The 16,873-nt window shown below is 47.8% G+C and overlaps 1 protein-coding gene across 4 annotated transcripts; it reads right to left on the bottom strand.

Annotated features, from left to right (window-relative positions):
- Positions 1-926: 926 nt before the first annotated feature.
- LOC134561181 (uncharacterized) lies at positions 927-12,974 on the bottom strand. 4 transcript variants are annotated; one of them, XM_063417938.1, is made up of 12 exons: positions 11,103-12,974; positions 8,957-9,072; positions 8,411-8,459; positions 8,124-8,167; positions 6,841-8,003; positions 5,588-5,693; positions 5,188-5,334; positions 4,955-5,015; positions 3,958-4,124; positions 3,776-3,877; positions 3,348-3,441; positions 927-3,030 (listed from the first exon to the last, which is right to left on the bottom strand). In XM_063417938.1, the coding sequence occupies exons 1-12, from the start codon at positions 11,335-11,337 to the stop codon at positions 3,020-3,022; spliced, it is 2,295 nt and encodes a 764-aa protein (XP_063274008.1). In that variant the 5' UTR covers positions 11,338-12,974; the 3' UTR covers positions 927-3,019. The 4 variants fall into 4 exon arrangements, with proteins under 4 accessions (XP_063274008.1, XP_063274007.1, XP_063274010.1 ...); XM_063417937.1 differs by having other exon boundaries at positions 8,124-8,170; positions 11,103-12,973; XM_063417940.1 differs by having other exon boundaries at positions 8,124-8,170; positions 8,957-9,043; positions 11,103-11,244.
- Between the last annotated feature and the right edge of the window lie 3,899 nt (positions 12,975-16,873).

A 16,873-nucleotide genomic window follows, 5' to 3' on the forward strand; every position in this document is an offset into this window, starting at 1 on the left:
TTAAAAAAAACCCAAAACAAACCCCCCCAAAATTAAAAAACCAAATCCCCCCCAAAAAACAACAAAAGAACCCCCCAAAACTAAAAAACCAACCCCCCAAAAAAACAAATAAAAAACAACAAAATAACCCCTCCAAAACTAAAAAAAACAACCTCTCCAAAAAAAACCAAAAACCAACAAAAGAATCCCCCCAAACTAAAAAACCCAACCCCTCCCAAAAAAAACCAAATAAAAAACAACAAAAGAACCCCCCCAAAACTAAAAATCCCAGCCCCTCCCCAAAAAAAAACAAACAAAAAACCTCAAACAAACCCCTATAAAACTAAAAAACCAAATCCCCCCCAAAAAAACCAAACAAAACCCAACAAAATAACCCCTCCAAACTAAAAAAACCCAACTCCTCCCAAAAAAAAACCCCAAAAGACCCAAACCCCCCAAAACTAAAAAACCCAACCCCCCCCAAAAAAATCCCAAACAAAAAATCCCAAACAAACCCCTCAAAAACTAAAAAACCCAACCTCTCCCCCAAAAAACAAAAACCAAACAAAATAAGTCCCCCAAAATTAAAAAACCAAATCCCCCCCAAAAAACAACAAAATAACCCCCCCAAACTAAAAAACCAACCCCCCCAAAAAAACAAATAAAAAACAACAAAATAATTCCCCAAAACTAAAACTACAACAAAACCTTCACGCTCTTCTCAGCTTCTAAACTCTGCTTAATTTGATTTTTTTTTCCATGATGTCCTTTCTGTTGTGAGCTCAGTAGTAGCAGAATATAAAATATTTTATATAAAATAAAAAAATATATAATTAAAAAAATATATAATTATATATATAATTATATATATTAAATATATATATGTAATATATATATTTTATATATATATATATATATAAAAATATAAAAGACCAGAGAAAACCAAGTTAGTGCATGAAATAAATGAATTTATTGCCAGGAAGGAGCAGTGCAGCGACCTACGAGCGATGCAATTAATGGATAACTGAATCTGCTGGAGAAGCAAGTTCATCTCTGAATATATTGAATAAATGATATTTACATGGATAGTTTATTACTCTGTCCTTTCACCTGAATGCGTCCCATGACTGAAAGATTAATGCTGTGTTATTAAATGAGAGTTTTCTATGCTTTTTTAAGAGAAAAATCAGGTTTTCTTGTGAGGAAATTCAGGTTTTCTTGTGAGGAAATTCAGGTTTTCTTGTGAGAAAATTCAGGTTTTCTTGTGAGAAAATTCAGGTTTTCTTGTGAGGAAATTCAGGTTTTTTCCTGCAATTGCTTATGGATGTTGCTCTCTTCCTTCAGCACTTCATCCTCGTGGTGTGGGATTTTTTGGTTGGTTTATAATGAAAATAAGGAGCTGGATCTGTCCCTTCAATCCCACAAATTGATGCCAGAAGTTCCTCCTTAATTGTGTCCAAATGAATAAAAAGTTCAGTGAGAACTTCTAAATGTTCAAACAGAAAAGATGAGGAGTGATGGGGGGACAGAGAGAAATAACCAGAGAGGAAAAATATCTATAAAATCTGGGATAAAAAGGGGAAAAAAAAGGTTATTAAAACATGGGGGAAAGCTTAGGAAGGAGGTGGATGAGAATAATGTATTATACACATATTTTTAATGAAATACTGAAAGATGATGAATTATTACCTCTCAATCAGACTAGAGGAAATAAAACAGAGAATTTTTCAGCTGTTCAGGGCTATCAGAATCAGAGGATACAACCCAAATCCCATTGGAATTAATTCCAACACCGCCACTTCTCAAAATTAATTCACCTTGTGCAACGTAGCTCTTGGAGCTTAACTTCAGCAAACCCCACAACACGAAAATAAACTTATTTTTTTAAAAAGAAGCAGATGCAAAGGGTTCATTTAAATTCCCCAAAGATGCTCAGTACTTGACACTGGACCCTGCAGTGGTTTCAAGTGGGAATTTCCCATTTTCCTCAACAGGATCAGTGGAGTTTTTTGGGTTTTAGGACCTGTAAAAGTCGAATTGCTCCCTATGTAGCAAACAGGGAAGTTTCATAGAAACCAGCGAACTCGCAACCAGAAGTCAAAATTAAATGAGAGTCAGTCTGGGAAGAAGTAATTCAAAATAAAAATTGTCTGGCTTGTATTAATTCTACAGAATAACTTGATTTTCTGGCAGTACAGAATCATTTCAGCTCCTTGTTATGCTCCCAGCTTTATGTAAAAGCTTCCAAAGCTGTTGTTATAGATTTAAATTTTATAAAGATATAGATATCTTTATAATAAGATATAAATAAAGATATCTATTTATATAGATATAAATTTTATAAATTTTATTAATTTTATTAATTTTATTAATTTTATTAATTTTATAAATTTTTTATTTTAAAATTTTATTTAAAATCCTCTGTTAGATCTATTAAAAAGGAGCTGATTCGAAATGCTTCGTCCCAGACTCCACCCACAGTCCACTATAGGTGCAAAATTCTGATTGCATCAATTAAAAGCTTGATTTTTGTTGAAATAAAACATGCTCAGCACGATGTTTTATCTTGGAGGGCTTCCACCTTGAGACTGCCCTAAAGTGTGACCTCTCCAGCCTGGCCAAACCCAGAGCCAGACTGCAGAAAATATTAAATATAACTCTGACCTCCAGAGCTCGTGTTTGAAATGACTGAGATTCTCAGTCTGAACGTGGAATTTGGAGTTGGATTTTAGGCCCTGGATGGTTCAAATCTTTTTTTTTGGGCTAAACACCTGCATGAAAAATCAGCAGAGCTTCAGACCGCAGGGCAGCCACACCTCAGACCTGAGCAGAGAAACACAAATTTGTGAGAAAATGAAGAATTAATTCTTCCTGGAGCACCGAACACTGAATTCCTGGTGAGGATTCCCCTCATTTCTCAGTTTGCTCCTCAGTTCTGGGTGCAGGTGGGATCTCCCAGCAGTCAGTTCATGATAAATAGAATATATTCTGTATTTTACTCTGGTTATTCTGGTGCAGCAGCCGCAGGTGAGGAGAGTTCTCAGCATTTCCCTGGAAGGCAGCAAAGCAGCAAAGCTCAGCTCAGCCCCAGCCAGGTGTTCCTGCTAAAGCCATAAATAAAGGATTTATTCCCCCATTTTCTGGCTGGTTTAGGAAGGAGGTCTGCAAGGAAAAGGAGCTCTGGAATAAATCCAAAGGCTGGGATGAGGTGCTGAGCATCTTCCCCATCAGCTCCACACTCTGGAAGTTTGAACTCAGGGATTTTGGGTTTTTTTCCACCCCAAATAATTCAGGGAAGGGCCTGGGCTGAGCTGCTGAGTCACAAACACCCCCCAGGATCCTGAACTCCACCTCCCACCACAAAATACCTCTGAGGAGGACATCGAGGAGCTCCGAGGACGGCGAGGAGCAAAGCTCAGGTAAATTCTCTGCTGCTGGGGGAGCACCCAGCAGGCTGCAGCTCTGTACAGGGGAGGAGAGCAGAACAGACAATTTCCAGCTGAACTGGACTGAAAGGTTTTTTTTTTTTCTCTGCTGTGTTGTCTCTCCTGATGGGAGAACCTCAGTGGTTTGAAATGAGGCTTTAAGTCTGTATTTCTAATTGAAATCTTGTTCTGTGATTTATTCCATGTACTGTGGTGGGAACTCTTATCTGACAGGGTCAAAAATGACCTTGGGAAAGACAAAAGAGCTGTAACTTTTTTTTTTAAATTTTTTTTTAAGCATTGAGTATTTGTTTAATCCTGAAATATAACCCTGAAATTAGACACTGCCTGTGTAAAGCACCCACAGTTACCTCTTGAAGAACATCCTGTGCCTGGGGTTGGTGAGCCTGAAGGAACCACATGAGCTCTGTGTTCTCCTCGAGTTTGGTGGAGGTGTGACACGAATTCAGGACCTGCAGGTGACACCAAATCCTGTGGCTGCACGAGGACAGGAACACCTCAGCCAGGGCAGAGACCCTGCTGGGATCCTCACCTGCAGCTGGGGCTTTGCTCCCATCTGGAGCAGGCACAGAATTCCCTCCAGGATTTGCTCTTTCCGTAGAGAGAGGAACCTCCCGGTGCTGCTGTCCCTGGCAGTGCTCTGGGATTCTGCCACCAGCACGGTGTGGGCAAGGGCAGCGCAGTGCAGGGGAGTCAAACCTGCAGGGAAAAGTCACATCCAGACCCTCTGTCTGCAGTAAATCTGTATTTATGGATTTGATTAAGGGCAGCGCAGTGCAGGGGAGTCAAACCTGCAGGGAGCACCCAGGGAAAAGTCAAATCCAGTTCCTGATCCCCTACTTGGAGTAAATCTGTGTCCTCTGTCTGGAGTAAATCTGTATTTGTAGATTTTATTAAGGGCAGTGCAGTGCAGGGGTGTCAAACCTGCAGGGAAAAGTCAATTCCAGTTCCTGAACCCCTGCCTGGAGTAAATCTGTATTTGTAGATTTTATTAAGGGGCAGCGCAGTGCAGGGGTGTCAAACCTGCAGGGAGCACCCATGGAAAAGTCAAATCCAGACCCTCTGTCTGGAGTAAATCTGTATTTGTAGATTTTATTAAGGGCAGTGCAGTGCAGGGGTGTCAAACCTGCAGAGAACACCCATGGAAAAGTCAAATCCAGTTCCTGACCCCTGTCTGGAGTAAAATTATATTTGTAGGTTTTATTAAGGGGCAGCGCAGTGCAGGGGTGTCAAATCTGCAGGGAAAAGTCAAATCCAGCTCCTGACCCCTGTCTGCAGTAAATCTGTATTTATAGATTTGATTAAGAGCAGCCCAGTGCAGGGGTGTCAAACCTCCAGGGAAAAGTCAAATCCAGCTCCTGATCCCCTGTCTGCAGTAAATCTGTATTTATGGATTTTATTAAGGGCAGCCCAGTGCAGGGGTGTCAAACCTCCAGGGAAAAGTCAAATCCAGTTCCTGACCCCATCTGGAATAAATCTGTATTTATGAATTTGGGATCTGGAGCAAGCCCCTGCTCTTTCCCTCTTACCACAGTGGTCAGGCAGATCCACTTCCACACACACCCCGCTGCTCTTGCAGTTTTTCAGGACCTGAAATAAAGAATATCCAGGTGACTCCTGACCTCTGGCAGTGCCAGAACCCCCTCTCCTCCCCCAAATCCCCGCGCAACCACATCAGAGCAGAGCTGCGAGGAAACCCCGGGTTATTTTAAACACCAGAAGGTGAATTAATTACTTTTACACCACTTTTAGCCCGGTTTACCTGCAGGACTCGCAGGTAGCCGTTCTCTGCACACAGGTGGAGGGCAGTTCTCCCCGAGCCGTCCTGCTCGTTGACGTTGGCCCCCAGGGAGATGAGGTCGCCCATGATCAGGTGCTGGTTCTTTTCTGCAGCAAGATGTAAAGCAGTCTGAGAAGGGAAGAAGGGCACAAAGTTGCAGTGAAAGGCAAAAATAGTTTAAGGACAGCAACATTTTTTAAACAGTGAAGAGGAGAGTTGGAATTTTGGGGCTCTGTTCCCATTTGTGCTCCATCATTCCCTCCTCACTCCCGTTTTCCCTTCTTTTCCAGGACAGCAGGACGATGCTTGGTGCTTGGTTGGGTTTGAAAGAGGGTTGTTTGTGTTTAAAAATTAAATTTTTCGTGGCGAATCAGCCTCCTACCCTTTTCTCCGCATCCTTCTCGTCGATCTTGTTGAGGGATGCAAATCTCTGAGCCAGGGCAAAAGTCAGAGCTCTCCTTCCCTGGGCAACAGCCTTGTGCAGCAGCCTGGAAGAGAACTCGGTTGGGAACCATCAGGAGAGAAAGGAGGGCTCAAAACACCCCAAGGAGTGCTCAAAACACGCCAAGGAGTGCTCAAAACACGCCAAGGAGGGCTCAAAACACGCCAAGGAGGGCTCAAAACACGCCAAGGAGGGCTCAAAACACCCCAAGGAGGGCTCAAAACACCCCAAGGAGGGCTCGAAACACCCCAAGGAGGGCTCAAAACACCCAAAAAGTGTGGTTAGAACACCCCAAAGTAACAGGGAGAGTGTATTTTAAAGCATAAATGGTGGAAAATACTGAAATATTTGGATATTCAAGGGTTTGTTACTCTCTATGGTACCAGGGCAGTTGCTGGTTTTGTCTGCCAGGATTTCTTGCTGTCACCCCATTCCTCTCCAGGAGCTAATCCAGGATTCCTCAATCCCTGTTTGTACGGGGGAAAGGTGTGAGATCCCTAAAAACTCAGAGAAGGGAAACGCCCGCTCTTAAAAGGAAAATTTCCAGCCTGGAATTGAGTCCTCAATTTCCTTTGTGTGTTCAGTCCCAACTACTGAGAACAGTACAATTTTCAAAAATGTACTAGCACATAAAAAATCTAGTTTCTACTGAATTTCATCCCAAAAAGATTATTTTGGGTTGGGTTTTTTTTTTTTCCTTGTAAATTTTCAGTGTGTCTTCCTTTCCTCAGGGAGGAAAAATTAATGCAGGCATTGATTGTACTTATTTATTTGTTCCTCCCTTATCTTGTAGCAAAATATCCTTAAATGTTGCTGAACAACTCTGGCACTTTTACTGCCCCTGGGGTTTTTTGGGGTGTTTTTTTGTTTGGTTGGTTTAATTTGTTTTTTTTTTTAAAAAAATCAGTTTTCCTAGTACTTCTTTTGCTTGATTTTCATTTTCTTGTGAATCCCTACACCTACCCCTCATGTTTAAATATTTCAGCACCCTGAATTTATCCTGATATCAGCTGTAGTTCAGGAATATTACTGCAAATCTGGAGCATTTTTATTTCTAATATCTGCCTAAAATTCTGTGTATTGGTTCAAGTTTGAGGTTCCCCTTGAGCAGAGAGGCTTTTGATCAGAGGTCAGAGCAAAGTGACATCCCCAGGGGACAGAAATCAATGTATTTTGAGAGAAAAATCGAGGACCTGTTGCCATTCTCATCAGGAGCCAGCAATTTTTCCTCTGGGATGTTCCTCAGCAAATTTTCCTCCCTGTGCAGCTGGAACTGGAAGAAGGAGAGGGCGGAGAGGTCCTGCTGGGGGAAGGGAACTGGGCTCAGCCTCAAACGTCCCTGCACATCTGGAGAGCCCCTGGGAGCTCCCAGCAACATCTGGGCTGGGCTGGGGAGTGCAGGAGAGTCCTGGGATGGAGAAATCCTGGAGAAACCATCCAGGGATGGAGAATTCCTGGGGAAACCTTCCTGGGATGGAGAATTTCTGGAGAAACCATCCAGGGATAGAGAATTCCTCAGGAAACCGTCCTGGGAAGAAGAATTTCTGGAGAAACCATCCTGGGATGGAGAATTCCTGGGGAAACCTTCCTGGGCTGGAGAATTTCTGGAGAAACTGTCCTGGGATGAGGAATTCCTCAGGTAACCGTCCTGGGATGGAGAATTTCTGGGGAAACCTTCCTGGGATGTAGAAATCCTCAGAAAACTGTCCTGGGAAGAAGAATTTCTGGAGAAACCATCCTGGGAAGAATAATTTCTGAGGAAACCTTCCTGGGATGAAGAATTTCTGAGGAAACCTTCCTGGGATGAAGAATTTCTGAGGAAACCGTCCTGGGATGAAGAATTTCTGGGGAAACCATCCCGGGATGGAGAATTTCTGGGGAAACCATCCTGGGATGAGGAATTTCTGAGGAAACCATCCTGGGATGAGGAATGCCTCAGGTAACCATCCAGGGATGGAGAATTCCTGGAGAAACCATCCTGGGATGGAGAATTTCTGGAGAAACCTTCCTGAGATGAGGAATTCCTCCGGAAACCTTCCAGAGGGCTCAGGAGAGCGTCCTGCCCCCACCAGCTGCTCCCCTTCTCCCCCGTCCTGGAGATCATCCCCGGCGAGCATCTTCGGCTGCTCCCCTGCTCCCCTCGGGGGGAAATCTCTGCCTGTGCTTGGTGCCAACCTCCCGCTGCCCCCGCTCCTCCCCAGCCCTTCCTCCGCGGATCCGCCGCGATTCCCTGCCAGGACCCGCCCGGCGCGGGCTCCTCCCTGCGCTGGCTCTCCTTCAGATCCTCCTGCAGCACCTCCACCAGGATGTCGAGGTCCTCCAGGCCTTTGGGGCTCTGCCCGGCGCTCTGCTTGCCCTGGAACAGCAGAGCAAAGGGGAGGGAAGCAGGCATGAAGTGTCCTGTTCTCCCTGGGTGCTGGCACGGGAATTCTGCCCCCGGAGCCTGGCACGGCGGCGCTCGGGGTGTTCTGCATACCTGTCTGAGCTGTTTCTCTGTATAAGGGTGAGCTCTCCTCTTCTCTGCTGGAAAAGGAAAAAAAAAAAGGGAAGAAAACTCAGTTCAGAGCTGAGGAGAGGCACAGGGAGAGCAGAGATTCCCGTCAGTGCTGCCCAGATAAGGATGGATAAGCCAGGCAGGGTGGGCTGAAGGGCACTGCAGGGACCCCTGACCACGGGGCAGGGGGGCTCTGGCTCTTGGGGGGCCTCACAGTGATGATCCCACCAGAAAAGGAGGCTCTGCTGCCAAGGGAGGCGTTTCCAAACCTGTTTTTCCTGAGGATCCTTTGGTTACCGTCTTCACTGCGGAGGCTTCCTGAGGAGACAAAACCACCCAAGTTCAATGTGAGATGCTCAGGGGAGGAGGAGGTGAAACAGTGGCAAATATTGCAACAGGAACAGTGAAATTGCCTCTGTGCTGTGGGGTTTGCTCGGTGGGGGCTGCAGGTAGAGAGATTTCCAGGAGTGGGTGGTTCATGGCAGATTTATAAAGATCTTTACAGCAGTTTTCAGCTCCTTGGGCTGTTTTTGCAGGTTCTGCAGCAATATTTTCACTGTTTATCGGGCCGTCTTTACCTTGGCTGAATGATGTACAGCATGGACAAGTTCCTGCTGTCACTGCCTTAGAACTGCCCCTAGCCCAGCCCTCATTCTGTTCAAAATTTGGTTTATTCTACCAAAAGCATTGATTTGGTAGCTGGAAGGGGCAGCAGCTGTGGGTGTGAGCCCTCCAGAGCACCCAGCGGGCTGTGGCTGTGTGCTCCAGGACGCTGCAGCCCTCCAGGAGCCCTCCCAGCCTCGGGAATTTCTCACCTTGCTGGGCTCCAGGCCTTTGGAAAGTCGGATTTTCCTCAGCAGTTCCCGCACCGGCATCTTCACTCTCACACCCATGTAGCGCTTCTGAGGGGGATCAGAGCTAAGTTCAGAGTCTGGAAAAGTCACAACACGATGCTGAAGGTGACACAATTGTCTGAGCTGTTGGAGAGGGGTGGCAGGGTGAGGTCAGCCTGGGAGCGGGCTCTGATTCCCGTGTTCATCATCAGCTTTGGGACATTTCCACATCTCCCTGCCTGTTCCTTGGCTCTGCTCGATAATTTCCCTTTCATGAATTCCTCCTCAGTTTTCCTGAGGAGCACGGATTTGCTTTTGGGGAATGTATCAGCAGAGCTTCACTCTCTACCCCTCTTACGTTCTGATTTTCCTGTGCTGTGGTAAATCTGCCTGTGCAGTTTCCCGTGGGTTGTTAATTGTTATCAGTGCAACAACCAGGAGCAGAATTTGTTCCAAATTAAGGCAGGGATGCTCTGTCCAGTGGCTTTCCCCCGTGGCTCTCGGTGTGCTTGGAAGTTGTGCTGTGATTCAAAGGGAAACTGATTTTCTGCACTGAAATGAAACATTTATTTCAGGATATGCCTCGTTGTCCAAACAGGCTCTCTCTTTGTCAAAACAAGCTGCTCTGGGATTGTTTGTGTTAGGTTTCCTTGCATCTGAGGCCTGCATCCCCAAACTTGAAAGACTTGCCCAGATTAGGAGCTTAAATCCCCTGGCTTTTGAAATACCTTTTATGTAACCCTGGCATTCACCTCCTCTCCTTGTGTATCCCCCTCCTTGGAATAACTTTCATATCAAATTCATTCAGCGACAGATATCAGCATTAAAAAATGACAGATTTAATGCATCAGAGCAGGGTTTTCCCAAAAAAATTCACCGTGGAGAAAGCCACAGCTCCAGGAGAAGCCTGAGCTTTGGGAAGCAGAGCGTGGGATCTGAGAGCAGGGAGAGGCTCTCTGTTCATGGCAGGAGGAGCAAACACAGCTCAGCACAAATCACAGCAGCCTGGAATGAAAGAGGAGCATTGGGCCAGCAGCTCGTGGTGCTGTTAAACAAAACAGAGGAGCCTGAACCGAAATTCCTGCCCCAAACCTGCTGGATGTGGCTGGGCCCTGTGGAGGGAACCAGGGGAGCTCAGCAGAGGGAACGGGGCAGCTCCGGGGTGCAATCCTGGCAGGGGAAGCAGCCCCACAAGATGTGGGTTTTGTTGTGTGGTTTTGTTTCTCTTCCCCACCCCAGGAGAGCTGACAGCCCTCCTACAGGAGGGAGGCACATCCCCAGCACCAAATGGAGCCTTGGGAATGGAGCTGCTGCTCCGTGCTGGGATTTCTGGCACTCCTCAATATTTAACCTGTCGCTGAATAATCCAAACACTGAGACCTCGGAAAGCAGAGTTTGTTTCTCAGACTGTCCCAGAAATTATTCCTTTTTTTTTTTCATAGATCAGGGTTTTGACAATGAATAATTTACCGTTTGTAAAATATTTGAAAGGTTTCTTTGAAAAGCTTTGGAAGACACCAGTAGGATTGCTAATATGTTGTTATCTGGGAAGAGTTTCCAGTGAGGGATCAGATATATCTGTCATGGGTTAACACTGGCCAGATGTTAATGCACCCATGAATATATGGGGGGTTTTTTTAACAACTACTGTGGGATGTGATCAGGAACAGAGCAGAGCAGGCTTAAATTTTGAAAACAAAAGAAACTAAAACTTTATTACATTACATAAGAACAGAGACAGAAAACTCTTACACAGAGACAGTGAGGGATCAGATATATCCTAGAAATGAAGGACTCTGTGCAGGCAGTGATTCACCAAACACACCTCCCCGTGACTTTGAAATGTTAATAACCCAGGAGGTCACATCTCTCACCTTGCTGTTAGCTCAGAACCAAACTCAGCCACTCAGAATGCAAATGAACAGCAAAACACTGGAGATGGGCAGAAATGATGGAAAATTTGGCATCCTTTGGAAACCAGAGCACAACCAAACCCAGCCCAGCCTGAGGAGGGGAATGTGCTGAACATCCCTGCTGTGACCTGGCTGGTGCTGCTCAGAGCCCCAGGGCTCCATCAGCTGCTGCAAAAGCACGAAATAGCAAACAGGAACAAAGATTTTTCTCTTACCAGCAGGAGCAGGCGTCCCTGGAGGTTTGCAGGGAGGAGGAGGAGGGTGGATCTCGGGACTGGACAGGTTCAGCTCGGTTAATCCAGAGTCTGGCAGGGACGGGCTCTGCTGGAAGCAGCTCTTGGGGCTGGCGGTTTCCCCGGGCAGTGGAGAGCCCTGGCCGGGGCTGTAGCCACACACTTCACTCTCACTCATGTTTTGGCTGACAGGACTCAAGCAGACTGTTTGCAACATCTCCACTGTGTGCGTGTGCAGGAAAAGATGAAAGAGAAGTGGGGAGGAAAAAAAACCTTGTTCGGTTGTGTTCGGAAAAAAAAAAAAAATTAAAAATCAATCCGGTATCACATGGAGACCACGGCAATGTAATTAATCCTTCAATGTAATTAATCCTCCAATGTAATTAGCCGAGTCCAGCTTCCCTCTTGTCTTTGGAGCAGCAAGTTCCAGCAGGGAAGGAATGAAAGCAGCCTTGGAATCCCAGCAGGCACTGGAAGCAGCTTTTGAGTTTCTTGGCTGCGGTTCTGCTTTGCTCTTTATACTCGGGTATGGTTTGGAGGATGGCAGCCTGGGAAGGCTCCACCCTCTTTCCTGACAATCCTGAGCAGCTGACAAAGAAATGAGTTTTCCCAAGAAAAAGTTTAACTGCAAGTGGATTTTTTATTTTTTTTTCCTGCTGTGCGCAGCAGAAAAAAATTAAATTGTGATTTCCTGGGAAGGGAAAAGCAACTTCTGACTTAGGGTTGTGCAAGTGAGTAAAGTAGGAGATCCTTAATTAAATGTTTTGGGAATTGTCGAAAGTGGTTTTCAGCTGGGACAGGGTGGGTGCTGTTCTCAGAAGCTGGTGCAGAGCTGGAGGATTTTGGATTTAGGAGAACATTTTTGATAACTGATGCTGCAGTGCTTGCTCAGTTGTGTTTCCCCCAAACCGAGGAGTTTTCCCAGGCAGGAGGAGCAGAAGCAGCCGTGAGGAAGCACAGCCAGGAGAGCTCCCCATGGCCAGAGGGACACCCTGGGCTGTAAAAATTCCTGCCCAGTATTGAAACTGGGGAATTGAGGCACCGATTTCAGGGCAGCAGCCATTGGGAGATCACCTTGTGTTTGTTGTTTTAATTGAGCTTTATTTATCTCCCTCTCCCCCTCTCTCATTTCATTCAATTATTTCATTTATTAAACTGTTCTTATCTCAACCAGGACTTTTTTTTTTTTCCCTTCTCACAGCTCTCTCCCCATCCTATCAGGGAGAGGGGTGAGCTGGTGACCGGGGGGTATTTGGTGCCACAGGGGTTAAACCATGACTAATGAGGACACTTCTTATAGGAAATCTATTTCCTTGTCACAATCTCGGTGTCAGATCTAAACTCCATGCCCATGTCCCTGGGAAATGTATTTCACCCTGTGGGCTGTGCCATTTCTCCTGAACAAGCAGATCTCTCTCTTAAGTACCTAGATTGAAAAAAGGATTGCGATGTTATCAGCTGCATCTTCTTCCCTGGAAAACATTCCAGATTTAATCCCAACCAGAATCATCTTTGACATCAGAGAGCAGCCAGACTTTCTGGGGCAGGTTTAGAAGAAGAACATCACATTTGTGTTATAATTTAAGCTGGGCAGTGCCTGCTGTGCCTGGCCTGAACAATCCCATCTCCTCCTTTCTCCGCACTGGGAGCAACAACCCCAGGCTCGGGGATGTTGAAAGGATTATTCAGGTATTGATGAAAGGAGATTTGATGCTTGTAGAACAAGAACAGCATCAGATCAGGAGCTGATCTGCATTGCAGTGGCTCTTCCCTGGCTCCCTGCCCCACAGATTATTGCTGCCAATTAATGGAGCAGGGAGCAGGAATGGATAAGGGAGAGGCAGGGCTGGAGCTGGGGTTCACCTTCAAGGGCAGCCCCCCGTGATCCCCCCGTGATCCCCCCCGTGATCCCCCCCGTGATCCCCCCCGTGATCCCCCCTGTGACCCCCCTGTGACCCCCCCTGTGACCCCCCCTGTGACCCCCCCTGTGACCCCCCCTGTGACCCCCCTGCGACCCCCCTGCGACCCCCCTGCGATCCCCCTGCGACCCCCCTGCGATCCCCCTGCGATCCCCCTGCGATCCCCCTGCGATCCCCCCTGCGACCCCCCTGCGATCCCCCTGCGACCCCCCTGCGATCCCCCTGCGATCCCCCTGCGATCCCCCCTGTGATCCCCCTGCGATCCCCCTGCGATCCCCCCTGCGATCCCCCTGCGATCCCCCTGCGATCCCCCCTGTGATCCCCCCTGCGATCCCCCCTGTGATCCCCCTGTGATCCCCCTGCGATCCCCCTGCGATCCCCCCTGTGATCCCCCTGCGATCCCCCTGCGATCCCCCTGTGATCCCCTCTGTGATCCCCCCTGTGATCCCCCCTGTGATCCCCCTGCGATCCCCCCTGTGACCCCCCCTGTGATCCCCCTGTGATCCCCCGTGATCCCCCTGTGATCCCCCCGTGACCCCCCCTGTGACCCCCCCCTGTGACCCCCCCTGCGACCCCCCTGCGATCCCCCTGTGATCCCCCTGTGATCCCCCTGTGACCCCCCCTGTGATCCCCCTGTGACCCCCCCTGCGACCCCCCTGCGATCCCCCTGTGATCCCCCTGTGATCCCCCTGTGACCCCCTCTGTGACCCCCTCTGTGACCCCCTCTGTGACCCCCTGTGATCCCCCTGTGATCCTGTGATCTCCCAGGGATTAAACCCACACTGAGCCAACATCCCAGTGAATTCCTCAGTGTGTCCAAGGGAGGGGATTTGTCGGATCCTTTTTCACTTTTTCTTGTGCTCTGCGTGTCTGACACAGAGACAGCCACAAAGGGAATCTGCTTCCTCTGAGGACACCTCCTGGGACAAATATTTTCCTTCCATTTCATCTGGAGTTTTTTTTCACCTTTTCCTTATTGATCCCGTGAGTCAGGGACAAGCTGGAGCCAGGGTGCAGCCCCTCAGTGCCATGGAATCCTGTGTTATCCTGTAAATATCCTGTGCAAATCTCTGGGATGAGGCACCAGCTCAGGAGCTCCTCCAGGCTCGCAGAGGTGGGAGAATTTGGCCTCCTACAAACAGGAAATCACTGCAGTGACTCACTGCGTTTATTGGGCAGTAAATCTCTGCTGAGATTCCTCCTCTTTCTATTCTCCTCCACGCTCCAGCCCAGAGGTTGGGTCATTTTATCTTCTTGTTCAGAACTTGTGATTGCATTCACAGGACAGCAGGAATTGGCCTGGGTTTGGTACAGGCATTGACCTACATTGATAAGGAATTAACTTTTCTGTGGTACAGAAAGGACCAAAATGCAGTCTGCAGCCAGGAGAAGTGGATTTTCAGTTCTAGCAACAAAACCCCTTGGAATGTGGACACTACAAGGTCTCCAAGGCTTTGTGTTTGTTTAACTGGGAATTCTGTGGTTCTGCTTCCAACCTCAGCAGGTACTGACACTTTCAAAGAATCCTTTGTTGCTCTAATTTCAAACAGCCCTGATGAGTCTTGCTCTGTAAACAAGCACTGCTGGCTATGAGCTGTCCACCTCCAGCTCCAGCCCTGGCTGTTCAATAGCAATTTTCAGTTTGGACCCTCTAATAATGCTGCATCGAGTCCTCTTTTATCCACCGAGGCAGGGCAGGCTCCAGCTTGCACAGGGACATCCCAAAAATGACTTTCTAGGATTTGTAGGTGCTGCTTCACTCAGTGCCTCCAGATTCCCACAGGAAGTTCCCTATGGACAGAACTGTTTAATTTATTACCCAGTGAAACCTGAGCTGAGGAAAGTGGTTTTCTTACCCAAGAGTGTGGAATATTTTCATTGTCTTCCACAGTTTTAGTGATTTCTGCTTTTTTTAAACACACTTTATGCTTCTATTCTAAGAAAGGGAGAAGTTTTCCAGCTTTGAAGGTGTAAGAAAAGAGGATATGAAAAGAGGGTCAAGCCAGGTTTGGCATAAACAGAGCTGAGCTTTGAGGAAAGGCAGGTCTGCACTGCAGGAGAAATCACACGCCAGATTTTTTGTGCTGGGGGGGTTTCTTTTCCCCCTTTGTGCTTTCCTGATGTCCTGATTAATTCCTGATAAACCGATGTAAGGACTCTGATTCCTGCTGTCACATTTCCAGCAGAAGTGGCCGTCCCCTCTGAGGTTCCAGTGCCAAAAACCTGTGAGGATGAGCTGAGCTGCTTTTCTGCCTCTCTGGAGGGTGAATCCTCTCCCTCTGCCCTCCTCCCTTGTTCCTGCACGTTCCCTGCACACACCCACATTAACAGCGTTTGCTGGGGGAGTGTTTGTCTGTCTCTCCCTTTGGATGCCACCTCTGGACCCACCTGACTGAAAACTCTTTGTTGCAAAAGGTTTCCTTTATTAAAATCCTCTTTTGCATATTGCGAGGGGGTGGGTTTGATTTGCGCCGATGGAGAAAGGCAGGAGGAGGCTCTCCAGCCACCGATGAGGTGACAAACAAAATATCAGGAGAGGTTTTAAAGTTCATCTTTAAAGAGAGCTGTGCACATCTAAAGGTGAACACAATCCTGTGTCAATAAATCCTGAGCTGGATGGACGAGGAGTGTTTAAAAGGCTGAATAATGAAGTTATTTAAAACCAAGAGCTGCAGTGGGATCTGGGTGGATTTTCCCCCGGGAGGGTTGTGGAGGCTCCATTTGCATGGAATTGCTGCAATTGAGATGTGACAATTCCGGTGGTGGCGGTGGCAGGGGGTTGTGACATCGAGGCTGGGTTTGTCACACGCTTTCAGAGTAAACATCCACCTGATTAATTAATTTATTAATTAATTACCTGTGCCAGGACCGCCGTGGGGTCACCTGGGGTGGCTGGGGACAGCGTCCCGTGCTGGGTGATGCTTCTCAAAGAAACATTTGCTGGGGGAGCTGAAAATCCCTGCTGAGGGCAGGGGGGCACAGCTGGGAGGATCCCCGGGGTCACCGAGGCTGGAAATGTCCCCAAGGTCACCAAGTGCCATCCCCAGCCTGTCCCCCAGCCCAGAGCTCTTGGTGCCACCTCCAGGAATTCCTCGGGCACCTCCAGGGATGGGCACTCCGAACCTCCCTGGGCAATTCCAGTGCCTGGCCACCCTTTCCATGGGGAAATTCCTGCTGGTGCCCACCCTGAGCCTGCCCGGGTGGGGTTTGGGGCTGCTCCCTCTCCTCCTGTCCCTGTCCCCTGGGATAAGATCCCAAATCCCCCTCTCCTGTCAGGAGCTGTGCAGAGCCTCAGGTCCCCCGATCCCTTTTTCTCCAGGCTGAGCCCCTCCCCAGCTCCCCCGGGAGTTCTCCAGCCCCTCCACCCCAAAGGTGACTCTGACAGTGCCACTGTCCCTCTTGTCACACCGAACAATCTCCATTGTTCCATTTCCAGGAATCACCTGCCCCTGACTCATCCCTCCTGCTGCTCCATGGTTACCTCCAAATGTTTGCCTCGGATCCAGAGCTCCCAGGCCATGGCAGGGCTGGCATGTTCAGACTATTTTTACCTCCCTGAAATGTTCCACCGTGAGCAAATTCCTCTTGTGTGGGGCTGCTGTCTCCCCTCAGAGGGAAATCGAGACGTTTTCCAGAGTTTTCACCTCTTCAGACCAGGACAGGCACAGCTCTTCTCCCCTGGGACGTAATTTCCTAATTTTTATGCAGTGATCACATGCAATTAGTTGTTGATGACTTCTCAGCCATGCGGTCTTGAACTGCAGGTGATTAAAGGTGAAGGAATTATTTTAATCTGCCCGGTTCTGATGCCTTGAGGCGCCTGGGGATGGGATC

The sequence above is a fragment of the Prinia subflava genome, chromosome 22 (genome assembly GCF_021018805.1).
Source record: "Prinia subflava isolate CZ2003 ecotype Zambia chromosome 22, Cam_Psub_1.2, whole genome shotgun sequence".
NCBI classification, from domain to species: Eukaryota; Metazoa; Chordata; class Aves; order Passeriformes; family Cisticolidae; genus Prinia; species Prinia subflava.

Excerpts from the sequence above, each read along its gene's own strand:
- LOC134561181 (XM_063417937.1), bottom strand. The coding sequence starts at position 11,337 with ATGTTGCAAACAGTCTGCTTGAGTCCTGTCAGCCAAAACATGAGTGAG. Across the intron at positions 5,016-5,187 it reads GCTACCTGCGAGTCCTGCAG|GTCCTGAAAAACTGCAAGAG; the intron begins GTAAACCGGGCT and ends TCTTTATTTCAG. Across the intron at positions 3,442-3,775 it reads CACAGGATGTTCTTCAAGAG|AGCTGCAGCCTGCTGGGTGC; the intron begins GTAACTGTGGGT and ends TCCCCTGTACAG.